The sequence below is a fragment of the Oreochromis aureus genome, linkage group 1 (assembly GCF_013358895.1).
Source record: "Oreochromis aureus strain Israel breed Guangdong linkage group 1, ZZ_aureus, whole genome shotgun sequence".
Lineage (NCBI taxonomy): Eukaryota > Metazoa > Chordata > Actinopteri > Cichliformes > Cichlidae > Oreochromis > Oreochromis aureus.
This window is the reverse complement of record NC_052942.1, coordinates 2,417,549-2,444,459: the sequence shown is the minus strand read 5'-3', so window position 1 is coordinate 2,444,459 and position 26,911 is coordinate 2,417,549. Positions and strand designations below refer to the sequence as shown.

General features: G+C 42.4%; 2 protein-coding genes across 5 annotated transcripts in view; one reads left to right on the top strand and one right to left on the bottom strand.

The window, feature by feature from the left end:
* LOC116329712 (serine/threonine-protein kinase BRSK2) overlaps positions 1-2,248 on the top strand; it is a 152,060-nt gene extending 149,812 nt beyond the window's left edge. For all 4 annotated transcript variants that reach the window (XM_039619175.1, XM_039619267.1, XM_039619220.1 and 1 more), the window contains one exon: positions 116-2,248. Coding sequence is in view for 1 of the 4 variants with exons in the window: in XM_039619267.1 (XP_039475201.1) it covers positions 116-138 (23 nt within the window). In the remaining 3 variants the exon portion in view is untranslated. The remainder of the gene's footprint in view (positions 1-115) is intronic.
* Positions 2,249-4,112: 1,864 nt separating this feature from the next.
* Positions 4,113-25,023, bottom strand: LOC116329704 (ankyrin repeat and BTB/POZ domain-containing protein 2-like). Its single transcript, XM_031751772.2, has 17 exons — positions 24,141-25,023; positions 15,530-15,658; positions 13,336-13,543; positions 12,850-13,002; positions 12,304-12,469; positions 11,156-11,245; positions 10,976-11,077; positions 10,752-10,848; positions 10,246-10,372; positions 9,906-10,159; positions 8,825-9,003; positions 7,478-7,583; positions 7,289-7,391; positions 5,796-5,868; positions 5,637-5,705; positions 5,131-5,244; positions 4,113-4,884 (listed from the first exon to the last, which is right to left on the bottom strand). Exons 1-17 carry the CDS (start codon positions 25,021-25,023, stop codon positions 4,639-4,641), a joined length of 3,099 nt encoding a protein of 1,032 aa, XP_031607632.2. The 3' UTR covers positions 4,113-4,638.
* Positions 25,024-26,911: the final 1,888 nt, after the last annotated feature.

Genomic DNA, 26,911 nt, shown 5'->3' with positions numbered 1-26,911 from the left:
AAGTCGATCAGTATTTTACAATAAGTAGCAGATGTAGCTTCGTCGTCCCTACCTTGTGTCCCTCTCTATGTGTCCTCCTCACATGTGTGATGGCTTGACTTGTCTCTGCCACCAGGGATCATCCATAATAACTATTAACCTTGGCGAGACGGCTGACAGCGGCCTGCTAGGCCTGCCAGCACCGGGAGAGTTTCAAACGGAAGAAAACATTGAGGACCACTTCCCTAGCCCACTTGAATCCACTCCCCCCGCCCTATATCTTTGAGGCTCTTCCTGCTGCCGCATCAGTAGAGTACACTTCACCCCACCAGACCAAACACGGACACGTCTTGGAAGAGTTGTAAAAAGAAAAAGAAAAAAAGCCTTAAGACAGTGACGTTTGTCAGTCTGCACACATGTATACCCTCTCCCTCTTTCTTCCATTTCTCCTACATGTACATAAAAAAATGCACCCACCACACATACACCTCAGCATAAACAACCTGTTCGCGTGATGAACTTGAACTCGAGATGGGATGCAGGAGCGATGGAAGAAAGCAAAGGTGGACGGATGGATCAACAAACACTGGCTGGATTGTAATTTTTTTTTAAATCATATTTCTTTGTGAGCAGCAGATTCTTTTAGCTCGCTCTGTGCTGTCTGTACATGGGTTCTTGCAATTAAAGACTGCCCATAAAAGTATGATAAAGAGGGTTGGCGGTGGTAATATTATATAAATGAATGATCTATTCTGTTGTACAGACTAAACTGTGTCCCTGCTTTATGTCAAAAAGTGTAGTAGTGGCATTATGTTTTAGAGTTTTTGCCATATTTTCTTTAGTATTCCTGAACAGGCACGGCCACATCAGCATTCGAAATGTTTAATTGTAACAGTAGATGGAGCTCACATACAGGAAGAGACCTGCAACCAAGGCTGTGGGGAGTCATGAAATAATGCAACTGCTAGCGATAAGGGCAAAACAACCTGTGTTAATGTGAGGTACACGAATAGTAATCTAAATGAGCTAGTTAACTAGCTGCAGATTTGCTAGCTAAACTTAGTTTCTCACTTCAGAGGGAAGAGCCCATTACAATAAAAAAAAAATAGAAAATACTCAAAAAGCTATTTTGGATTTAGCGTTAGCAAGTTTTTGCTAGCTAGTGCGTTGACCGTTAACATTGCCCAGGAAATTTTGCTGGTGTGACCAGGCCGTTTTGCTTAGTCGTCTCCTTTTTATTTTGCACTTTGAACATTTTTCTTGAGTTACACCATTTCAGTGTGTTTTAAATTTTCTCTTTTATTCCCCAAGTTCTTTTAAATTATCTGCAGGTTTCAGACAATATTGAACTGCTGTGTATATTTTTGTACTTTACTGTATTTTGTCATTTTTTAAATTAATTTATTATTGTTTATTTATATGAAAGATGTAGAGAATGTTTCTTAATGTCAGATTATTTAAGGATATTTTTGTCATGTTTAATTTATTTGACCACTGAGAAATGAAAACATTTGTGTGTGTTTGTTGCTTTTCCCTGGTTTTCGATGCAAGAAACCTTGTAATATATGTTTGGGAAAATAATTTACTGTAATTTAAGAATGTAGTTTTAGCCTCTTTGAGAGGAACAAACCCTTTGTTGATGACTGTCCTTTTCCCAGACCCCATGGCTCAGAACTCACCAAACACTCATTCTGTAAATAAGCCGAGTTTACTGGCAAGCTTATTTAAAAAAGAAAAGAAAAAAACACAAAAAAAAACAAGGGGATCCCTATTCTTAGCTTTGACCTTGTATGGTTGTTTGCATGTTCAGCATTTGTCTTTTCTTTGCATGTTGTCGTTGGAATTGTTCTCCTCTTCCCCTTTTCTCTACACATTTCGGTTCTTTATGTGCATTCATTTGAATTTGCCTTTTTGTTTTTTTACATTTTCATTTAATTTGCTGTCCTTTCTCTTTTTTGATTACTGTGTGCACACAGTAACCGTGCAATGCATTCTCCTTACTCATTCTCTCAAAGAGGGACCTTGCTGGCAATTGGGTCACTCACTCAGCCCATCTGGGTGGGTGTTGAGTTGTCAGAGAGAAAAATTAAAGCAATACCTTTCATCATTCGCTTTCCTCTTTTTCTACTGTGGGAATCCAGAGCACACAGAATGGACTCTTCGGTACTGAGCGCTACTACTGAGCAGGATAACCATTTGCAATGTATTCCCTTGTGATGTTACTGTGAACAACTTCAGTGCTAAAGGAAATAAATCTGTTGACTTTGGAGTAGTATTTGTGCTGTGCTTTTTTGATTTTTAAAGTTTATTCATGTAAAGAAGTAAATCTTGTATGTTCATAGTTCCGCCAGAAAACTGGAGAATTTCTGTTCAAATCTAGTCTTTCAGACTTTCTGCTGCTCTAATAACCGGTCCAACATCTAAAAAAATGTTTTATTCAAAAAAATCCAAAACAAAACGATATCTAAACACAATCTATAAAGTTGTATGTCATGTAATTTATCCATGTTTATAGGATAGTGTCGTCATCATACAATCTCTACTTTAGTTTGATGTTCATATTTATAATTCACTAAACCCTTCATGTGACCAATGCCTTACGTGTAGCTTTGCCACTTAATAAGCTAATAATTCACAACAGTCACCACCAGGCACTTTATATTGTAGAGTAAAGGTCCTTATAGACCAAGGGTGGGCAACTCCAGGCCTCGAGGGCCGGTGTCCTGCAGGTTTTAGATATTACCCTGCGTCAACACACCTGAATCACATGATTAGTTCATTACCAGGCTTCTGGAGAACATCGGGACACGTTGAGGAGGTAATTTAGCCATTTGAATCCGCTGTGTTGGATCAAGGACACATCTAAAACCTTCAGGACACATCGGCCCTCGAGGCCTGGAGGTGCCCATCCCTGATATAGACCAATGTAAAGACTATACATAAGGTGCTACTAGCCAAAGATGGCCTGAATGAACCTTGACATTGTCTTTGTTACCTTACTACTTTGATGGTCCACCATTCTTCCAAAACATAGTTCCTTGGTATTTTGATGATGATGCTGGAAAAATCTGTATGACCCATTGGCTGAGGTGCAAAAATGAAAGTTTGCTTCTATTATCTGCACGTCACCTTCATTGGGTTATGGTTTATCCTCAGTCAACCAATCAAAAGTGACTTAAGAGTCTTCATCTGAACTACTTTTTTGTTGATAACTTGGGGGAAGACCACCTTAAATTAGCTTTTTTTTCTTGCAAGTAGCGCTACTGCAAAACCATAATGGACATCATTCCCTACTAATGCTCAGCCAGGCATAGAAATGACTTAAATCATACTAACCATCATATTAAAGCAGTCAGTTGAAAGAAATCAATTCTGCAGAACAGAGACAAGTTACAGTTCTTAGATCATTTCCCTTGTTTGTAATTGGAAAGCGTCCACACAACTCTTTGGTCATTTGTTTTAAGAAAATGTAGCTACACTAATAAAATGTACAAGTTCTGTAAACGTAGCCATAAATGAAGCTCGCAGTCAGTCAGGCTCACTGGTGGTATTCTTTACAGGCAGTCTGTTTCTCCCACTTTCAACAAAAGAATCTCTTCTGAAAGCCTATTGATGTAGCACCTTTCACCTTATAAATGGTAACACCTTAATATTCCCAGACGGTTTGTCCTGTTAACAATATATGGACCAAACAATTAATCACTCAATCCTGAGACAGCAGTCCTATCATCTATGATGGTTTCAAACGGAGTTTCCTTATGTTTCCAAGACTATAAATCTTTATTTAAATGTCACCAAACCATTTAGCCATTTCATGGAGTTATACTTTTAAAATAAAACTGTTTCAGCTTCTCCGTTAATGTCTGTTAGTTAGCTAGCTCAGCGGTCCCCAAACTTTTTTGCGCCACGGACCGGTTTATGTCCGACAACATTTTCACAGACCGGCATTTAAGGTGTCAACAAAATAAAACCAGTACCGGTACCAAAAAAAGATTTATTCATAACACACGGGAAAAGACCCAGGGAAACCGAGTTAACGGTAAAAACGATTTTAAAAAATAAAGCTAAAAACCCTGAAAAACATAAATTTCACACCCGAGCCTCAAGTCTCGCAGCCCGGTACGTGGCCCGGGGGTTGGGGACCGCTGAGCTAGCTAATAAAATCTAGCAACAGTTTTTCAGATTACCACAAAAACAGGATTGAATCTGACAGCAAGTCAGAGTAGAAAATGTTTTCCTAAGGTTGCATTTTAAATGAGTACTGATATTTCTGTGTTGGCATGCTTCCGGAATATGGGCTAAAATTCCAGGCAGTAATGCTAACACACCTGCTTTGAACAAGTGGTCTGAGATAATGTCCAGCTCTTTATTAAACACACATCCTCCAAGTGAAAACTCTGAAAAATAAAATGAAGAAATGATCCGTTTACTCATCACAGCTTACTAGAGCCAAACGTGACATTAATCCTTTTTTCTGACCAACATCAGAGTCAAATCCAGAGTAACAGGAAAACCTTCAACCAGTTAAGACCTGTTAATTACGATCATTGACACTGGGATTCTTCTACACTAAAATGTGTCTACACTATATACAGTATGGCTTCTATTCTCAGATACACGTACGAGTGTGGCTGAACACAGTCCACGTTTCCACCATTTCTACTCTCGACATGCAGAGTGGAGGATATAAAGTCTCTGGATAAGTACATTCTCCAAGTCCCTTAGGAGGACCGGTAGATCCTGATCTTGGTCCACTCCAGACCGGGTGCCCAGCCCTGGGTATAGCAGCTCTTGACTGAGACCTCCTAGCAGCAGGCTGTGGAAGTCCTCCCTGTCCAGGAGCTGATCCATGTTCTGCAGGAAGAATCCTTCACAAAACCTGCAGAGTTCAGCTGCTCCGTGGTGCTGCAAGTGCAGAAGCTGAGTCAGTGTCTCTGTGATAATCCATTTTATATATGATGTTGATAAAGAATGCATCAAAAATCTTAAAGGTAAAATTTGTCCTTGAAGATTATAAATAAAGCAGGCTTTTCTTTGAAAATAGAGGTCTAAATAGAACAGTCTGTGGTTTGAATTAAAAGCTCTGTCCCAGACATCTAACTGCTCTCATTAGAATCAGGAGCTCCTACATGTCAGCTTGTGTGTTTTTACCTTAGCAGCCTTGTAGATGCTGACAGCACTGTCCAGAGTAAGGCTTTGCGACAGTGACATTTCACAGCATCTTTGCAGACCTCGGAGCTGGTAGAAAGTGGCCACTGGCAACAGCTACGAGACAGACACCAAAGAGTAAACCATCAGTGTACTTTACACTATTTACAAATCTGGTTATGCACACACACGAGTGGTGAATACACATTAAAATCATTTGTGCATGTACTTCTGCCACAGTAATAACCTGATCGCTGCACCTGTCCAAAAAGCATGTTACCATAAAGAAATGTTTGACCGATCTGCCAGCAGAAACAACAGAAACCGTCTAAAATCTTTGCCCCAGTGATAGAAGTAATGCAATAAGTCATAAATAGTTTAAACCTACCTCACAGCCAGTGGCTTAAAGAGATTTATCTGATGAAACACTAACCAGTACAATCCATAACAAGCTGGAAATCCTAAAACAGGCCCAGACTGACTCACAGCACAGTCTGTGGGACGTTTACCTTCAAGGCTTCAGAGGGAGACACAGACAGCCCCTCAGTTCCTCCACAGTACAGAGACGTCATTATCATCTGCAGGGAAACAAACAGCCTTCATCCACCTAATGAGCTACGTCTCAGTCACATCTGCACCGAAGCACAAGGGGTAAGCTAGTTCCTCACCTGGAAGGTGCCGTAGGTCATGTGATTGATGTGGACGATGTTATCGGGGGAATCTGTGAGCAGCTGGCGAAACCTGCCAGGACAGAACGCACATCAGTACACATTTCATTCTTTAAAAAGCCGGTGACATTTGAGGCCACTTGTTCACATAAACTTTCTTTGCCATTTGATAAAATGAACATTTAAAGTTTGGTTCTAAATCATGCTGTGGCGTGGTTGGTGGCTCGGCTGCAGGGGAGGAGTGGAGCAGCAGGTTCAGGGTGTGCTGTGTGGGCCTTCCCTATTTCAGTAGCAGCCGGGCCGGAGAGAGGAGCTGCTGGAGCAGCGTGCGCTGGAAAGTGCCACGAATAATAAAAACTGATTGTATCAAAATAAAAGAAAAAGTCAAAAACACACCCACGGAGCCGTGTCGGGTCTTTTTGGGGTTACACATGCTATTTTTTTTAAAAAAAATTAATATTGGATCCATTTAACAATTTTGATATTTTGACATGGATCTCACATATTGTGAGAAGAAACAATTAAGGTATAATTATTTTGTATTACTCAAAGGTTTCATGAAAATACAGTTTGGTGCAGGTTAAATTGCTTAGCGAGCAGTACTGGACCAGTCTAACATGCACTACAGCAGTGCATGCTAGACTGGTCCAGGCTGTGGTGTTCATGGTTACTGTGAGGGTAAATCAAGGGTGGCAAGCATCAACCACAAACAGGTCAGCTGATCACAGCCTGTATGCAAGGAAAAAAAAATCTGCAGGGGCGTATTGTCTTATTTCTAAATTATTTTCTTCCCTCACACTGCTTCACTACACTGGTCCAACCTGCCAAATCCCACTTTACTGGATCTGAACACGCCTACTCCAATACATATGTATATCAGAATATTTAGTGTAGTGGACAGTTCCCTCTGTTATGAATAATACAAAGCTGCTTCACATCTTAGGTTAATTTCACACTGTCAGTACTTTATACTGTGCTTTGTGTTTTTGAGCCAGTAGCATGTTTGGAGAGTCTGTTGGGGGATTTCACTTATCATAATTCTTCTAGACGAGTTTTGCTTAAATCAGAGCTCAAAATAATCTTACACTAAGCCATGTGCAGTCCCTCATGTCCTCCTCTGTCTGAATTAGAGCTGCAGAGTTTATCATATTAATGATATCTGCTCTCAGTGACATCATACAGATCCAAGAGCAGAAAAAAACCTGAAATGTAGCGTTTAGAGGAGTCAAAAGCTTGAGCCGTTAGCTCACCCAGATTTCTTATTTACACATATACCCTGACCTCATTATTGGAAATTTAACAACTTACATGTTACATGTTATATAATTTCTCCAAGCATTTGCGTGCACAATCCTATATTCTTGCATTGTATAGTCTTTTCGCTACATGCCCTGACACGTTAATTTTGTTTGCATTGAATAGAACATGTCTGCAGCCTCTTATAGGTTCATAATAACAGGCAGCTAATGTCAGTCAGAGAAGAGAGACGATACCTGTCTGACGCAGACATCAGCAGCACTCGGTGTGCAAAGAATGGGCGTCCGTCCACCATGAATGTCACATCTGACATCTCTTTGTTGTTCAGAAAATGAATATCTGAGCAGAGACAACCATGTAATCCTTCATAAGTAACGTGTAATGTAACGTTTTAAACACTGACACTGGCAGGAGGGAAGTGTTACCCAGCTGTGTGGACAGAGTGACGTCCAAAGGTGGGACCGGAGGAACGGGAGACGAGCCGTAGCAGAGAGAAAAGACAGTCGCCAGACGCTTTGTTACCACGTAGTCCTACAGAGAATAACAGAACAAGAGATTATTGTAGCACTGACCTCTGCACATTCAGCAGCACACATCCACACACACAGTCCTTTATATATGCTGTATTATATAAGAAGACTGATGATCCAAACTCTGGCTCCTCCAGTGACGAAGCATCTGTGGGAAACATAATCAACCCCAAGTTTCCCCGAAAGCATCCATCAGCATGCGAGTATGACACTGATGTATGTGTGAACGTGGCTCACACTAATGCCACTGTGGTGAACTTTACTGAGAAATGACCAAAGAACAAACAAGTATGTAAATAAATGAGAAAATATTTTTATAATATGGTGTCATATTATAACAGTAATAATACTTAGTCTTCAGGGCTTAAACACTGGATTTTGCGCTTAATACAGTAAAAATCCACAATGCACAAATGTAATATTTCATCCTTTTTTAATGCTCCTTGTTTTTTATATATATGCAAAAAAGAAAACAAACCAAGCGTACAATCTGAGCAGCACAGTGGTTAGTACTGTTTTCCCCACAACACAAAGGTCCTGAGTTCAGTTCTGCCATCAGGAGTGTGGAGTTTGCATGTTCTTCTGACTGTAAATTGCCAATGTGAATGACTGTCTGTGTATGTGTGTTAGCCCTGCGACAGACTGGCTCCAGCGACCCTGAAAAGGATAAGAGGCTAGATCGACAACAAAACAGGAACAGATGACACTAACACTTATTGTAATTTTTGGTCAAAGGATCCAGCCTTAGTCCTCAAATAATAGTTCGATTTTTTAACGTAATAAAAGGTGTTAGTCCCAGGTTTTCAGAATAGTCCCCAGTGTAGGTATAAATGTCCCAAAATGATTGGCTCTTTGCACCACTCCGAAGTGTGGGAGTGGTCGGGAACCACGCTTCTTCACCTTCTGCTGCAGTATCCTTGTGACCCTTTTGCTTTGATGCACGGGAGCAAAAACCAACTGATCTTCCGCCACCTCGTAGAGCTAGGAGATGTTTGTTGTACTGGGCACAGAGTGTCAGCCACTCTCTTAAATCAGTGTCCCATTTCTGTTTAACATTTAAAAAAAAAAAAAGTACCATCGCTATTTTTCAAGACAGGTCAGAAATGATCATTTTGATGAAGAAAACACTTCTGTTTCTTTTGTTTAGCTGCTCTGCCTCAAACCCTTCATCTGCATTTTCATGAAACTATAGAAAGGCAGGAAAATCCACCTAATCAGAGATGCAGGGGTGCTGAGTTGTACCTTGCTGGTCTCCAACATGCTGAACATGAGCGGGATGCCTGTGGAGAGAAGCCCGGGGCTGTAGTCCTCCGTCCTGATAGAGGCGAACTCTGTGAGGAGGGAAATGATGACATCGTCCCTACACAGCTGTTGGGCTCTGAGCAGAGACTCTAACCAGATGTGCAGCCTCCAGGGGACACCTGGAGACATCAGCGAGACGGAACAAGGGAACGTGTTTGAGGTCTATGTGCAGTTGGAGCCAGAAGCAACATGCTGTTAAACTTCTGTTTTCCCCACCGCTCTGTGGATCGCTGCTCATCAAAGCTAAAGGAAATAGGAAGCTGCAAGCAGGTGATTGCAAATGTTCCTTTTATAAAGACGCTTTCAATGCAATATATGGAAAACCACCAAGTTTCCTGGCATCATGCAAAGTTTGGATTTTGAATACTTTCTCCCCCCAAACTCCACTGCAGTTTATTCCAAAACCTCAAACCTTTTGTAAACAATCAAACAAATAAAAGTAAAGTGCAATGAATAAATTACAAGTTAAACATGTTTTCTTTGTTTCCAGATTGTTCTACATGTCGACACACCCTCCTGTCAGATTATAATAACTTTATCAAGCACTGAACACTTGAGGTAGATTTTCATGTCCCAACAATGAGCTTCATAAATACACCTCTGTGCCTGGTTTTTGGTTCTGTGCTAGGGCTGCACACTAGGCTGATAGTTTAAATGTGTTCACTTCACTGGACGTGTGTTTTTTAATGAACTAATTTTTCAATTAATTTGATTTCATTAGAGCCAATTAAAGTGTAACAAATAAGGTGTTACTGGGCTCATTATGTAGCTCATGATGAATCTGTCTGATATTCATGGATATTTTCATCCTGAGCTTTGTAATAAAGGACTGTAAATCTCACATTTTGCTCTCCTCTGATTCCTTCAGCATGAAATTTTGTTTTTATCTGTCACAAGTTTCAAATAAAATACGCACATTTCAAAATTATACCAGGACCTGCAGTGTGCATATGTATGTACTTGTTATTTAAAAGTTGATTAACCCAGTTCAGAGTTCCTCAGTTTGACATCACGTGCTTACCCATGTCTGTGAGCTCCATGGTGACGTCCAGGTAGCCGTGCTCCGCGCTGTAGTAGGCTGCCTGCTGCAGGGCTTTCATCCTGTTCTTACACAAACTCGGAACAATGCTTGGAGGGTCAGGAGCTAGAGGCTGTGTTGAAATTTTTACTTCCTCTTCCTCCTCATCCTCCACTCCTTCAGCCAGGATCTCTTCCAGAGAGAGGATGTCCTCCTTCGTTTGCTGTGGCTGCTGCAGAAGCCTCCTGAGGATGTTTCTGCAGGTGGAAAGGGCAAATGTGTTGCTATATATGTGTGAAAGCGCAAGGTAAAACTGGAAAATGTGGAACTTTGTAAGTCTCACCTGTGCCCATGTGCTGCTGCATAGCTAAAGCAGTTCATGTCTTCATACAGCGGTGAATTCCCATGATGCACTTTGATCAGAGGGTCTGCTCCGTGAGCGAGCAGCAGGCTAACCATGTCGTAGTAACCTGAGAAGATCAGATGTTCTATTGGTGGATCCATTTGAAACAAATACACTGACACACACACACACACACACACACACACACACAGTCTTTCACTATATCAGCAAGTATCTTATGTGACCGCGAGGCCCCTTATAGAGCCCAAACTGGCAGCGCTGTCATTATTCTGCTAAAACATCTACTAATACAAATAGTTTTCACCAAACAGTCAACCACACGAAAACCTCAAAATAGATGTTATATTGTAACCAGTTTTTATTTACACCATTGTAATTTCTTCTTATTAAGAATGTGTTTCTGATTTAAAAAGTCTGGTTTGGTAAAGCTGCAGTTTTGTCAGTTAACTTCTGATTACACACTAAAATCTTCAGCAGAATGATACCTGCTGCAGCAGCCAGCTGTAGCGGTGTCTCAGCTGAGCTCTCCTGACTGTCCAGCAAGGCTCCACCCTCCACGTCTGCACCGGCCTCCAAAAGCAGCTGCCAGCATGAGAAACACAATACTGTGAGAGCCTCATTCAGTCAGACCACTGCAGCAATTAAAATACTAATTTCAGTAGTCCAGTGAAATGTCCTTCTGCTGATAGAGTCTGTTTGCAGGACTCACCTGAGCCACGGACAGGTGACTGTGAAGCACAGCAAATGTTAAGGCCACCCAGTGCCGACTGCCTGGGTAAACAGACGGATGTTTGGCAGAGCTGCCAGGGACCTGAACATAAAGCACACACATACTTCACAACCTGTTGTTATGTAATGAGGTTTTACCTACACCACCATCACTCTTTACCTGCATGTCCAGGTGAGCTCCGGCTTCAATAAGCATCTGCACTAGTGCCTCATCTCCTGCTGCTGAGGCGTACATTAGAGGGCTCATTCCCTGCAAGAACACATAGTAGGTTTTGTTTCCTTTTATTAATGTACATAATTTAGATGCAAAGTAATACAATGGGAAACACATCAGGAGACAGAGGAACAGAATTACATCCACCAGTGCAACTATGTACACATGATATGTAAGATGTATTTAAGATTTTTAAAATCTTAATGATTTTACATTGTGAAAATAAATAGTTGATTTAAATACTGTATTTAATACAGTACAAAAGAAGAATCTACATTTTTACATTTGTAGATCGTACATCTGTCTGAAAGACTAAACAAACGGACTAATGCATCGTTTGGATGCTACAGTCAGCTAAAATGAGCAGATCATATATAAAAACACTATTTGCTGTACATAATAATTTTAATTTTGCAATGATGAGCACTGGACAATACATGTCATTACAGTAGATGTCTTTCTCAAAGGGCTGTAACTAACTTTAAGGAAGTGATACCACCACTGTTATCTTCTTATCTATGTGCCAAGACAATGCAGAGCAGCTACCTAAACTCTGCTACCACAGAGCTCCATGATCCTGTTATTATGGTCACTGTTATCTAGCATATGATAATGTGACTACTCTGAAAAAGAAGCCAACAAATCAGACACACTTGACTCTCTGCTATAACTAACAAACATGCAGCTTAAAACAGAAAATGCATTTGGAGGGGAAATAATCAGAAAAACATTTGTAAATCTATAAAAAAAGAGAGCTGAGACATCGACATGTCAGACTGACAGAGAGTCTCAGCTTTGTTGAACCAATTATTCCTTTAACCTTAACTAGCAATGACTTGATGAATTTCTTTAAAAAAAAATTGTAACCATTAGAAAACAAATTACTCATAGCTGTCCCACAGCTGCTGATATTAGTCTCCTATGAATCTATCTATACATTAACAAAGGTATCACATTTATCCAGCAGAGCTCTTCTGACTTTATTCTGAGCGGAGTTTTCTCAGTAAACTTTTAAGCCGTTTTCTAAAATACATTTTAAACTTAAACCATCAACCTAGTATCTGTTCCAGTCACTGAAACACAGCTGCACTCACCTGATCGTCTATAGTGTTGACACCTTCAGCTCCTAGAAGCCGGGCGGCGTGGTGGAGCAGGTCTGCTCGGCCACACGAGAGCATCCTGAATCCTAAATCCAACTGGAATTTAGCTGAAGCAGCTTCTGCATCCAGACATTTAAACAACTGGAAACAGCACTCTGGCCTGCAGAGTAACACAGTAAAAAACGGGTCATATCAATTTACATAATTTCCCCTGAGGATCAATAAAGTATTCTGATTAACTCTTATCTGCACGGCATTTTTAGAGAACATCCACCTTCATCCACCTATTAGAGGACTAGATGCTGCTCATACTGATATCCATACAGCTTGTTTTGATATTTAGGATTCGTGATTGGAGGCTTGATATCATTTCCTTTTTTGTGGTCACTAGGCAGTCTTTCTGTACCTGGAGGATCTAAGGCATCCTTTCAGTACAGTCTAGAAGTTGAATAATGCACCAATAATCAGACATGTTGGTAATCAGTCAACTCCTACTTTGACAGTATACACAGTCAGGGGTTTTGTTCTTTGGTGTCCTACCTCAGCTGCCTGGGCTCACAGTCTAGTCCTGGCAAAAGCTGTCTGGCCGCCTGTCTGACATCATCACTATCGACCAATAGGCTATGGCGATGTTCAGTGTGCACCACGGCAACACGGATCCACTCCATGAGAGGAGGGAGGAGCAGGAATGGCCTGAAAAAAGTTTAACATATGACAGTATAGATGTGCCCCCCACACACACACACACACACACGTTCAGCTATCTTAGTGAGGACCTTCATTGACATAATGGTTTCCCTAGCCCCTTAACCTAACCCTAACCATTAAAAATGAATGCCTAACCCTAACCCTTCCCCTAAACCTAACCATAACCTAATTGTAACACTGACACTAAAACCACATTGTGAGGACCGGTGTGTGTGTCCTCACAAGTGACTGTTGGTTCTCACAAGTATAGTAGAATGCAGATTTCGGTCCTCACAAAGATAGCTAGACAGGAACACACACACACACACACACACACACCTCTCTCTGCTCAGTGTCGTGGTTGGAGGGTCAAGGTTGGGATTCTCCAATGATTCCATCTGTGGGCTGGACAGGAAGTAGTAGAGTGTGCGGAGGGCATCTGGAGCCCAGGATACTGGCATCTGATTGGCTGAGGAAGAGTGGCTGATGGAGGGACTCGAGCTTCTTAGACGCTGCATGTGGTGCATTGCTCGACACACCAGATCACCTGCAGATAGACGGGAACCATCATTTCCCACCACCACCACAGGCTGTCATATTTCATACATTTCATAAAGTTTATAAACTTAATATATTTGTATTCATGTCTGTTTTATGGACAAAGAAAAAATATAAAAAACAACAGCAATAATGAGGCTGAGATTATTTACCGTAAACCTCATACAGTTACAATTTAATTTGCATTATTTCACAGTGGGTCTGTAAGGTCAGAGTTCTGGAGTAACAGAGTACATGTACCAGCATTATGTATTTAAAACACAAAATATGAGACAGTTACCACTTAAGTGATAATTAGAATACAGTAACTTTGTTAAATGCGTTACACGGCGGTCATTTCCTGTTTCATATGTTAGTCTATCCCCTCTCTAATTGTGGTAATTCCACGCATTGCAGGAAACCCAAACAAAACACGCAATAAGAGGCTCTAATGTGAGCGTCCTGTTAATGTTGGTTGTGGTTAACCCTAACTGTGCAATGCAAACTCTGTTTGCCAGCAGCCAAGCTGCTCTCAGCATCAAGAGACTCCGACCTAAAGAAACATCTGGAAGTAAGTTCTTTTTAAAAGCTAATGTTAGCCTACTGCAGCTAGCTTGTTTTAGTTCTGGTAGCTGCCTGGGTTATGTGCCACTTCAGTATCTTCAATGTACTATTTCTGTGTGATTTATTACTATTACTGAAGGCTGCATTAACAACCTGCTAGCTGTAAGTAATCACATGCAGTCCTGAAAGCAAACAGAAAGAAAACATATTACTGATACAGAAATAGTTTTCTATATGAGGTCACTGCAAAAAGTGCAGCCTTACCTAATGTCCACCCTACTGTTACTCATTTATATTAAGATTTATAAATCTAGTTGGTATTGCTGTCAGAGCTGCACATGATTATTTGCAGCTAGCAGGTTGTTAATGCTATCCAGTCTGTGTCTATGAACTAACTTCAGCTAACGCCAGCTAACAATGTTAGCTCGGTGGCAAGTAGCCTTCAGTAATAGTAATAAATCACACAGCAATAGTACATTCATGTGGTTGTAAAAAGCATAACAATATATCAAGTAATCCAAAGTATTCAGAATACGTTACTCACGTTGAGTAACTTAATGAAATACGTTACAAAGTACATTTAGGGGCATGTATTCTGTAATCTGTAGTGGAATACATTTTAAAGTAACCCTCCCAACACTGTGTATAATATCATTAATAAAACTTAAAAATCTGCCCTGGATAGGTAGGCGAAACTAGAAACTTTTAAAGAAATTAAGATAAGATAACCTTTATTAGTCCCACACGTGGGAAATTTGTTTTGTCACAGCAGGAAGTGGACAGTGCAAAAGTTATTTAAAAAACAAATAAATATAACCCTGACAAAACTTTAGCTGAACTGACACACATAAGAGAAACAGCATGGGAGAATAGAATATATAGAATTTAAGAATTTAAAACTTTTAGAAAGATTTGTTTATGATGGTCGGGAGATGAAACTGAAATGAAATCCTCCCGTTGTTCCTGTTCTTTGTGTCCACACGGTATGAATGTGGAAGCACATTGTGAATGCATTCTTTTTCTGTTTCCCCATGAGGCTCACTTAATCTAGGATAAAAACTAGATTTAAAGTATACCCCCCCCTCACCACCACCACACACACACACACACACACACACACACACATATATAATACAATATTATAAATGTAAGACTTGAAATGTGAAAGCTGAAAAACTGTGAGTAAATTTGTGTTGAACAGAATTAAACATGTCTGAGTCTTTCAGTAACGGGAGTTGAGATAATGAGGTGCGGTGGCCTGCAGGGTGTGAAAGTGCTCTTGGTTTCTGGACACAAGCCACAGGTTATGGAACCAAGCGGGAGCTGGCAGCGAGAAACGCTGTGTCCCAGGAGCCCAACGTCCTTCACAGTTTAAATAAACACACACATAAGACAGGAGCCTGCTGTGCTGACTGACACAACGCACACTTACTGAGCTCTCCAATGCTGCCAACGCAGGTGGCAAGGAGCGCCTGCTCCAACATCCGCAGCTCCATCTGGATGTAGACATCTTCCCTGCTCTCTGTGTATGGGCTGATGTGGGCTGGGAGTGACAGCTCACCTACAAACACAAAGAACATTTATGACGCTGCAAGTTTTTAGCCAAGTTTCCTGCATAAAGGTGGGAGTTGGTTTGTTTCATCACTTTGGCCTACATACATGGTTGGAGAAGGTTCTGTCTTGAGGCACCCTTTGCCAGTTTAACTCATCACTGCAACGTAGCATTACAAAGATATCTTCCAAGCACACAGAGAACATCATGGACACGACAGTTCTGAACGCACTGCAGCACAAAAGCTCTCTCATGTTATTGACATGATGCACCACCACTTCAGGCCATCTGCTAGTACGATACGATAGACTCACTCTCAAAGCCACGCAGCCCTTACAGATATACGCCATCTCTCTCACTCACTCACACACACACACACACACACACACACACATGCGTACAGGTCAGGGGATCTTTAAAGGACTATGTCAGGGCAGCTGTTCAACAGAGGTTGTGACGCCATAAATGGCCCAGAACTGTGAACTAACTCTAGAACAGAATAATCAGTGCAACCCTGAACATACTGTGGACAACACACAAGCTAAGAAAAACAGAGGCTTGGAAATGTACAAAAGAAAACAAATCAAATATGTATAATTTTATACCCCAGCTGGCCATGAAAGTTCCAGTAAATGGCTCAGTGTATTAGAAACAATACTCACCGTACGGTGTACTGGCCCAAACCTCATCCAACACCTCTGGTATATACGAGAGCTCAAAGTTAATCAGACTGTTTATCAGCCTGAGCTGATTCATTCCTCTCGACTGAAAAAACATCTCTGCTTTCTAAAACCAGGCCTGGCCTGAAATAAAGAAATGTTTGGTTAAAAAACGGACTAGTGTAGGTGATAATCGATGTTCATTACCCTGCTATGTTTACAGACAGGAGACAGGGTGAACAGGCATCTATTCATTGGTACACAACAGGGGACCAGTCTGCAGTGGACAAAGCACAAATCACTGTTCTCTAATACCGACCTGTGTAGGACCGACCCCCCCTAAAGACACATGCCTGAGCTCCTGTTGCCAACACTGCCCTGCTTACATCCAGAATCATGAGTGATTAAGTCATTTCCTTTGACGGTCTCCTTGTGTGTACCTGCGGCTCAGTGAAAACAGTGCTCAACAACCCTCGAGCCTGCAAGCACACTCTGAGAGAAAGACTGTGTGTGTGTGTGTGTGTGTGTGTGTGCGCGGATAGGGAGGCTCAGTCCCCAGCCCCGAAAACAACAGCGCTTTTCTGCTGCATGGTATAATGCTGCAAGTGTTTGGTTGAGACAACAGAGCCACAGAGTCAAAGGTTGTGTGTGCGTGTTTCAGTGTGTGTGTGTGTGTGTGTTTCAGTGTGTGTGTGTGTGTGTTTCAGTGTGTGTGCGTGTGTGTTTCAGTGTGTGTGTGTGTGTGTGTTTCAGTGTGTGTGTGTGTGTGTTTCAGTGTGTGTGTGTGTGTGTGCGTGTGTGTGTGTTTCAGTGTGTGTGTGTGTGCGTGTTTCAGTGTGTGTGTGTGTGCGTGTTTCAGTGTGTGTGTGTGTGTGTGTGTAAGGGTTTGAGGTTACAATCTCAGAGTCCCGATCCAGACTAAACCAGGAGAGAAGGAAATACATTTAAAAACAATCAAAACCTCTGCAGTGCTGTGAAAACGGGTCAGATAGTGACAACATAGAACATTTACATGCAGAAAACTGATTTTATTATTGCTACAAAAATCATTTAGAGCAAAGACTAGTAACAGATTACCACGAGTAATGCTCATGGCATCAAAGCGATAGAACCTCAACAACATCCACCTGGAATCGTTAGTTAGACCTCCGTCACCTTCTCACTGTGTTTATTCACCACTCTCCATTTAATCATTAGTTATTATTCATTTCTGGCCCTCTTTAACAGAGGTGCTTTATCCTGTCTTCCTTCTCTCACCCCAACCGGTCGCAGCAGTTGACCCCGCCCCTCCCTGAGCCTGGTTCTGTCGGAGGTTTCTTCCTGTTAAAAGTTAGTTTTTCCTTCCTGCTGTCACCAAAGTGTTTCTCATAGGGGGTCACGTAATTTTCAGGGTTTTGTCTGTTGTATTATTGTATGATGTTTACCTTACAACATAAAGCGCCTTGAGGCAACTGTTGTTGGTTACCTGGTGACAAGATTTTTTTGTGTATTCACCGACCAATTACATCTTCAACCAGCAAAACAATGGTTGTAGTCGAGCCTCTGGATCTAAAAAGTGAGTCAATATTTTAGTCTCGAATTCTTTCTAATATTCAGCAGGGAACAAGTTTAAGAAAATGGTCTTAGTGAACATTTTTAAATAATTTATTGCATGAAGGCCTTCTTAAGTATATCACTCTGTTCATTTTGTAACCTTTGGTCTTGTTCTAGCATTTTATTCCATGCCAGAATAAAATAGATGATAAAGGCAGAGCGCATTTTTTGTGACTGACAAATTGTAACCAGACCATTAGGCATGCTTTGGATGTAAGATGCATCCCTCACTTATTTGGCTTTCATTCTACTAAGGATACGGCGTTTCATTTTTTCTGACTTTTTCGATTTAATTGGCCAAAACCTGCATCCCAGTTAAAATAAAAGTTAATAACTGGCTGTGGTATCCATGGCATCAGTGTCCCCACTATAGCACTGCCTTTTTAAGTTGACCTGTTTGTCAGAATAGAAGAGAGACTTAACCCAAAAATGTAGACAAGAGCCTGCAGCTACAGAAATATTATTACCATGGAAAAGGGATTTTTGAATTCACACAGTTCACCCAAATGCACCAGTAAATCACTTGTTTGTGTAGTATACAGTATGATAATACAGTACAGTATGATACAGTATGATCCTAAACAATCTAAGTGTTTTTAAGTGGTCAGAAGGTCAGTGAGAGCAGGGGTTAGCTCAGGCAATGAGCTCAGTGTTCATAACATCAAGGAACCTGAACAGACTGTTTGAAGTCAACTTATGGTACAGAATCAGAATCAGAAAGACTTTATTTATCCCCAAGGGGCAATTAATTATTACAGACAACCGTATCGGGACTTTTGTGATATGATCTCTGTTTCACATGGAGCCAACATGACAACACTAATGGAGCAAACATGAAGAAGCTGCAGAAACAAGATTCAAATGTCACGTTTTGTGCGGGCGCAGAAAAACAGAATCCTGTGCTCTTACTAGGGTGGGATTAAGTAAAGCCTCCTCTCAGAGAAATGTTAAACACGCAGGCAGAATTAGAGGGAAGACATTGTTTTCGTAGTATAATCTGGTTAAAACCTGCAGGCCGCATGTCTGGAGCGATTCTGTATGGACTGTGTTGGCTCGGGGCTTTTGCAATGAGCGCACAGAGCCAGGAATCAGCAGCGATGAGACGCTGTTAACAGCAGAGCAGAGCTCCAACATCCAAACGGCCTCCTGTCACAAAGAAGTTTACAGTTTGATTAAAGCTGGTCAGGACAGAGCCATCCAATGTCCTCGACCTCTGGTTAACCATTTACTTTGGTGCAGTTGTCCATAAAATGCTCTTGCTGGAGCCTTCCTTCCCTCTGTGGTGGAGCTCACAGATTGGGTTGTATTAGCAGGAGGATACAAAGTAGCCAAGCCATTAAAACCACATTTTCCTTCTGTTTTATAGTTTCACATAAAGGCCAGATGGAGATGACATTAAGTGACATTTGGTAGCACAATGAGTGTTGGATTACTCGATGTAATCTGACCCAGCATCAGATACTTTCTCCAGCTGGCTGCATCCACTTCCTCCTCAGTCCAAGCTGACAGAGTGAGCACCACACCACAGCAAATCTCTCTCTCTCACACACACACACACACACACACACACACACACACACACACACACACACACACACACACACAGGAAGTTTACCAAACTTTTCAAGTGTTCATTAGTAAACTTGGATAGTGCTTCAAAATATCTGCCCAAAGATTGCTCCCACAACTGGTAAATGGACTGATTCTTATATAGCGCTTTTCTACTCTCCCGGAGAGCTCAAAGCGCTCTATACAACATGCCTCATTCACCCACTCACACAAGCACTTCTAAACTCAAGTGCAACTAATAAGCATTCACACACATTCACACTCCGATGAACACATCGGAAGGCAATTTGGGGTTAGTATCTTGCCCAAGGATATTTGGCATGCAGACTGGAGGAGCCAGGAATTGAACCACCAACCTTCTAATCAGTAGCTGATCTGCTCTACCACCTGAGCCACAGCCACCCCTGCAACTGTGCACAAAGGCTCGCTACATCTCTAATATTACTGATTACAGTAGTATTTGGTTGTTTACCATCATGACCAGGTGCGTCTGCTCTCTGAGCCATTACCAGTTTGCAGCAGAACAACTATAACCACTGTATTTGCTGCAGAGTAATTCATCTGTGCCTCTTTTTCTGTTCTCTGTCATCCTGTTCATGACTCAGAAATCAGCCTCATCAGTGCATCGTGTTGAAGGATGTTAGAGTTATTCAAATAAATCTGGAGGAAAGAGGAGACTTACTGAAGGATGCTCAGGAGTAAAAACAGCTCACGGATTCATCATAGCATGTCTTTAAAAATGTAGAGGGCTTTTTTTAACTTACACACAATCACATGAAAACTACAGATGCCACAAAGGAAGACAAAAAAAGCCTCATGTAAGGAGATTGCTCTGTGCTGATCTGACAACCATGTGCAGTGCAGTGTTAGCCTAAATCTGCTTTCTGTTGTATTTATTACGAGCTGTGTCTGTGGACGCTATCAGCAAGCTGTCTGCAAACAAAGTGGAAATATTTGCTCAGGTTTCACTGCTTTTCTTGCCAGATCAGGAAGAACACTTTGGCTGTTTGGACCAACTGTTCCTATTAAAGAAAGATGCAGTTGTGCATGTGTGTGTGTGTGTCTCCTGCCTGACCTGGCTGTTTGTTTAGTCCAACACTGGGAGCCGTGAACCTCACATGAATGAGTGTGTGGGTGTGGGTCAGAGGCCAACAGCACTCACTCATTTACTTTCCCCGTTCATCCTCATGGGAGGGTTGGGGCCTGTAGTATCCCAGCATGTTGCAGGCAGTGAAATGTGGGGCTGTGTTTACCATGTTTCTGTTATGACTCGTGCCAGTTTACATGATCGTTTCCTGGATGATTAAGATGCCGCGTGCAGCCTGATGGATGGTAAATGGCCTGTATTTGTATAGCGCTTTACTAGTCCCTAAGGACCCCAAAGCGCTTTACGTAACCAGTCATCCACACATTCACACACACATTCACACACTGGTGATGGCAGCTACGTTGTAGCCACAGCTGCCCTGGGGCGCACTGACAGAGGCGAGGCTGCCGGACACTGGCGCCACCGGCCCCTCTGACCACCACCAGGCGGCAATGGGTGAAGCGTCTTGCCCAAGGACACAACGACCGAGACTGTCCAAGCCGGGGCTCGAACCGGCAACCTTCCGAGTACAAGGCGAACTCCCAACTCTTGAGCCACGATCGCCCCACATGATGGATATGCAGACTTTCGCAATAGAATCCAGTTTTCAAACTGGACCCAGTTTTAGTTCTAAGTTTATCACAGTTTGAGTTGTTCCTTGTTTCTATTGAATCATTAGTTATCTCATGGTTCTGGTTTTCTGTGTCATGTGTGTGTTGCTCTCTACCTGGTTTCTGTTCATGGTTACTGGTTATTCAGTAATATTCAGTAATAAAATTCACATTTTATTCCTTGCTTTGGGTTTATTCCTGCCTCCCCTGTGTTCCTTGTTGTTAAGTCTCCATCTCTGTGGTTAATGTTCCGGTGATTTGGTTTCTTCCTGTTTTATTCTGGCAGTCCTTTGCCTGTTAGCTCTGTATCTTGATGCTGATGACCCGTCCCTTGTTTTCCCCGGCTGTGTTCTCGCTCCCGATATACTCATGTGTCTATTTAAATCCTCAGTCTGCTTGTGAGTGTTGTTTTGTTGTCTCACTGTGTTACTGCTGCTTGTACAGGAACAACGTTATTGTGAATGCTAACATTTTTGCAAATTGCTGAGTGGTACAATAATATCTGTTGTAATTTATCACTTTTTTTAACAGCTAATTATTTTGTCTGTTAAGTTAAAATTATCTCACTTCAGTTGATTTTTATGTGAAAATCCGATTGTAAAGCACACCAAGCTGTCAGCTAAAATCTGCTATAAATGTTGCCATGAGACAGAGTCGGTCTTCTATGGTGTCAAGTTTGCAATTACATGCAATCTGTTCCTAATAATACAGCAATTAACTGTGATAAAAGGTCAAAAATCACAAACTCTCACATTTGCAGCCCCCTCTTCACAGTATTCTCAAGTATTTAATAAAATATTAATATTTGGTGTCCCTGTCTTGGTGTCTATACAATATCGCCATGCAAAATATGGCAATACTCTGCTGTATCGAATCCCCCCCCCCCAGTCCTAGTTTTATGTGGTTCCCTGTATCTCAGTTTGGTTTTTACTTATGGAATTTCATCAGCCAGAACAAACGACTCACTTAGTGCCTGCAATCTGCCTGTTTCTGTGTCCGCTTTAGGGTCCAAACTTCAACACACTAAACGTTTGAACATATAAGGGAAACGATTCAATTCAGTGTTCTTCATATAGTGCCAAATCATAACAACAGTCAGTCACCTTGAGGCACTTAATGGAAGGTAAAGACCGGTGATGGTGGGAAAGAAAAACTCCCTTTTGACAGGAAGAAACCTGACAGAACCAGGCTCGGGTAAGTGTGACCATCCGCCTGGGAATAATGGGAGGAAGAGCCAGAGATGAACAATAACTAATGATTAAACGCAGGGTGGTGTATAAACACACAGTGGGTGAAAAAAAGGTAAGTGAAGAGAAAAAAAAGAGAGAGTGCATCATGGGAAGCCCCCACCAGCCTCAGCATAACTAAGGGAGGATTCAGGGTCACCTGATCCAGCCCTAACTATAAACTTTATCAAAAAAAAAAGAAGTTCTAATCCAAATCTGTAAAAACGTAACCGTCTGTCTCCCGAATTCAAACAGGAAGCTTTCAGGCCTCAGTCCTAGCATTCATGTGGATCTTGCTTTACGTGTACCTCCCACTTAAAAGCTGCCGCCGATCAAGCACACCTAATGATGGCAACAACACTCTCCATCAGCAGCACCCTCCCACAGCAGGACCAAGGCCTGCCATGCCACAAAGACTGCTCATGAATACAATAAAGAGCCCAAGGAATTAATCTGACCTTCAAACTCGGGGCAAAAAGAATCTCATTTCAATTTTGTGACATAAGATTGATGCAAACTGTGCTCTGTAACACTTCCTCAGTTGCCCGCTGTCCATGCACTGATTAGAAAAAAATTCTTATCTCAAAATAACTTGGAGCTATTCAAAGACAATATGTTTAAGAAGAACGCAGCTGACCTCAGTGAGCATGTGCCTTAGACGTCTAACAGACAGTGTTTCCTACTTACTATCCAAAATGCCTGTTTCCTGTCTGAAGGATTTTCTAATCGCTCTCTCTGTGGTGTTCGTAGACTTCTTAAGCTTCTGGTTCTTATTATCTGGACCCTGGAGAGTTCTCAGCAATTTAATGCCATCATTAACTCGTCTAATCTGTAACACTACCCAGTTCAACAGAGGACCGAGTAGGAAGTCAGGATTTTTCCCCTCTGTAGTGAGTTCAGCCTGTAAAGATGTATCCCACAACCGTCAGTCACAGATGCATGCATGCATGTATGCAAGTCCTGGCACTGTACTGAAGAAGAGACTGATTGAAATAACAAAAGCTGGTGGGTTTTCATCCAGGCCTCTTCCTCTTTCTCACAAGCTGTGATGTGAAAGTGTAACAGAGAAAGAAGCAGAAATATCACATATTATAAGATAAACGTGACAAAAACTTGGAAAGTGAAATCTCAGCAGAGCACCGGAAATCAGCTTTTATGTCCCAGACTAACATGCTACAGCTGGACATAGTGTTATTGTGTTTGATCCTATAACATCAGAGGTCAAAAGAACACTGCTTCACTGTGACTGACAGGGAAGTAAGAGCTCCACAACAAAACAAGTCCTAATGGACAAATCTTTTTCTACTTGATTTGTAACCAGATGAACATAATTAGAAACGTGAACATTAAATTTGAATGTTGGAATATTTTGAAGCACAGAGAACACATTTTATCCACTGTATCAGGAAAAAAAAAAGGTGTCAGAACCTTTTTGAACTTTTTGAAGTATCGTTTGTGGATCTGCTGGAATGTAATTTGGATGCGCTGGTTGTTGTAAAGCGTGCTATTTCTTCTTTTGGATTTTCTGTAGTTGTCATTTTTCAATCTAAGGTTTTTGACAGGGGAGAGAAAATAGCCTGTACATAAACATGTACATATAAAACCTACTTTAAACTTAAACGATAAACTAATAACATTTGCATTTTGATCCTTTTTTGTCTTTTTACTTAGATCAGCATTCAAAAAAAAATCTATACTTTATCGAAAATGATGATCCAAATCTCGTCATGAGGTCACTGAACTCACCACTGGCATTTTTGCCACATATGAGATGCTCGTAGACCTGCAGCAGCCCCCACAGCTCTGCATCGTTGCTCACAGCTCCATCCAGCAGCTCGGTGGTCACCGGACCGCAGATGACCCCGTCGATCTGCCCTCCCTCCTGTTCCGCTGTCCGCCTCGCCGCCTGCAGCCCACGTCCTGCCACTTCCTCCGCCAAAGTTTCGACACAGGCTGCCAGGCACACTGCAGCGTACTCGTCCACGCGAACCGACACCCGCGTTTCCACCATCCACCTAAAGAAACGGCCCACGGAGAGCGTGAGCCCGCAGCGCGAGGACTTGCCGCGCTGACGCGCGGTGTTGCCGGAGTTCATGCAGTACAGGGACACCGCCTTCACAGCAGATGAGATGCACTTCTCGGCAAGACCCCAGCTCAACACCAGCCTCACTGCGCTCTGCACTTCCAGCCGTGTGCACCGCCTGTGCAGCTCACTCAGACGCTGAGCCTCCCGGGAGATGCGCACCAAAGCTCTCCGGAGCAGGACAGAGAGCCGGTGGACCGCTTCCCTCGTGTATGACGCACGCGAGCCGGTAACTTTACGCACAACTTCCAGCAGCTCCTGTTCGATCCAGGGATACTCTTCCAGCTCGGGCAGAAAGGGGCATTTAGCTAGGATATCTGTCACGTCCTCCGGCAGCGTGCTCACAGTGTCCCAGCTGCCGTTTCTGCTGTACAGGGAGCCGGCGTGCTGCCAGCTGGGACCCCGGTGAGGTGTGTTAATATGTGGCTGCGAGTGCCCCGACCTGCCCGAGGAGGACAGGCTGAGTGACGGGCAGTTCTCCCCCGTCATATAACCCGAATCCAGGCACAGGCCCTCTAGGCTTCTAATCAACACATTGTTGGACATGATGTGGAGCTCTTTACGCACAATAAAGAACCCAGCTAGTGTTTACCATTCCAATTTTAAAGAAGTGCGGCTCCTACATCCAGCTGCCAGAAACACACAGCTGTAGGAGAGGGTGTACCAAACCTGACCGCAGTTTAAAGAGGGACGGAGTGTTTCACGCACAAGCGACCAATCAAATTCAAGATAATAGTCGTGCCACAACATCCTTTCCACCCTGCCCGTCAGCACCTCCCTGTGGCTATAACTACGCGTGATTGTTTGTGGGTGTGTTAAAGTCATTGATAAAAAAAACAAGAGTCTGGTGTATGATGTTTTTACTTTCCAAGTTGGAAAAGCCCAGATGAGACATATTTTGTTAAAAGCCAGTACGAACAACACAAATTAAAATTTGTCCTCTGAGACAAACAAAAACCTTATTTAAAGCTAAGGAACCTGAGGCCTCTGCTATGATGCAAGATTTCATCTTATTCAGGTAAATTCAGGGTTAACCCTATACAACGAACGTGGCTCACTGGGGTACACCACCATTGTAACTTATGGTGCAATCAAACACCACCCTATAAGCAAGCACTTGGCAACAGTAAGAGAAAAATTCCCTTTTAACTGCAAAAAACAGGCTCAGGGAGGACCAGCCATCTGCCACGACTGGCTGGAAAAAAGACACATGGGAGAGAACCATAGATTTAAATGAATGAATAATGATTGAAGTGTAAAAACACATGGAGAGTCAAAAGAGGTGAATGAAAAAGAAATGCCCAGTGCATCATGGGAAGACCCCAGCAGCCTAGGCAGTGTGCCTGATATGCTTTAGCAAAAAGGAAAGTTTGAAGCCTAATCTTAGAAGCAGAGAGGGTGTCAAGCACCTTGAGGCGACTGTTGTTGTGATTTGGTGCTGTATAAATAAAATAAAATTGAACTGAATTGTGTCTTTCTCCAGAACTCAATTCCTTTAATATATTTTGTGGCATCTCGATTCATTAATGTTTTTTTTAATTTAAAATAATTATCCAGTCCAGGCCCACATCATAGCTCTCAGCCAGTAAGCCAGTGAGACCTCAGAGCCTTGCTTCCCTCCTTCTTTCAAACAATAACCAAGGTACACAGATTTGCCCCAGAGTAATTTGCCTTCATAGAATAAGTCGATAGAAGAGTTTTGTAAGAAAACATGGGATGCTGTCTGAGTTAAATATTTTGTTCAGCAGCATTAAATGTTGTTCTGAGGTCCAAGAGGACACACACAAAAATAAGCCCACTGTCAGAGGCCATAAAAAGTCATAGTAACCTTCACTTTACCTCACATGGGATGACTGTTACTCAGGAGGTAGAGCGGGTCATCCACCAATCAGACATTTAGTGGTTTAATCTCTGGCCGCTCCAGTCTGCATGCCAAATATCCTGGCAATAACACCAAGTTGGTCTCTGATGCGCCATCAGAGTGTGAATGTTAGATATGACGCAAGAAAAAAGAGTTAGTATGAATAGGTGAATGAGGCATGTTGTTCCTGTTGCTCCTGCAGACCTTCTATGACTCTGTCGTGGCCTCAGCCATCTTTTACGGTGTGGTCTGCTGGGGCGGCAGCATCTCTGCTGGGGACAGGAAGAGACTGAACAGGCTGGAGGGTCAGCTCTGTTCTAGGACACTCTCTGGACCCAGTGGAGGTGGTGAGTGACAGGAGAATGGTGGCTAAGCTGTCATCGCTGTTGGTCAGCATCTCCCACCCCATGCAGGAGACTCTGACAGCACTGAGCAGCTCCTTCAGTGGCAGGCTGCGGCACCCACGATGTGGGACGGAGAGACTCTGCAGGTCTTCCTTCCTACTGCTGTCAGACTCCACAACATGGTCCCTGCAGAGGACCACACACGTGCAGACAGACACACACAACCATC

Excerpts from the sequence above, each read along its gene's own strand:
- LOC116329704 (XM_031751772.2), bottom strand. The coding sequence starts at position 25,023 with ATGTCCAACAATGTGTTGATTAGAAGCCTAGAGGGCCTGTGCCTGGAT. Across the intron at positions 5,706-5,795 it reads TGACCTACGGCACCTTCCAG|ATGATAATGACGTCTCTGTA; the intron begins GTGAGGAACTAG and ends GTTTCCCTGCAG. Across the intron at positions 5,245-5,636 it reads CTCCCTCTGAAGCCTTGAAG|CTGTTGCCAGTGGCCACTTT; the intron begins GTAAACGTCCCA and ends TCTGTCTCGTAG.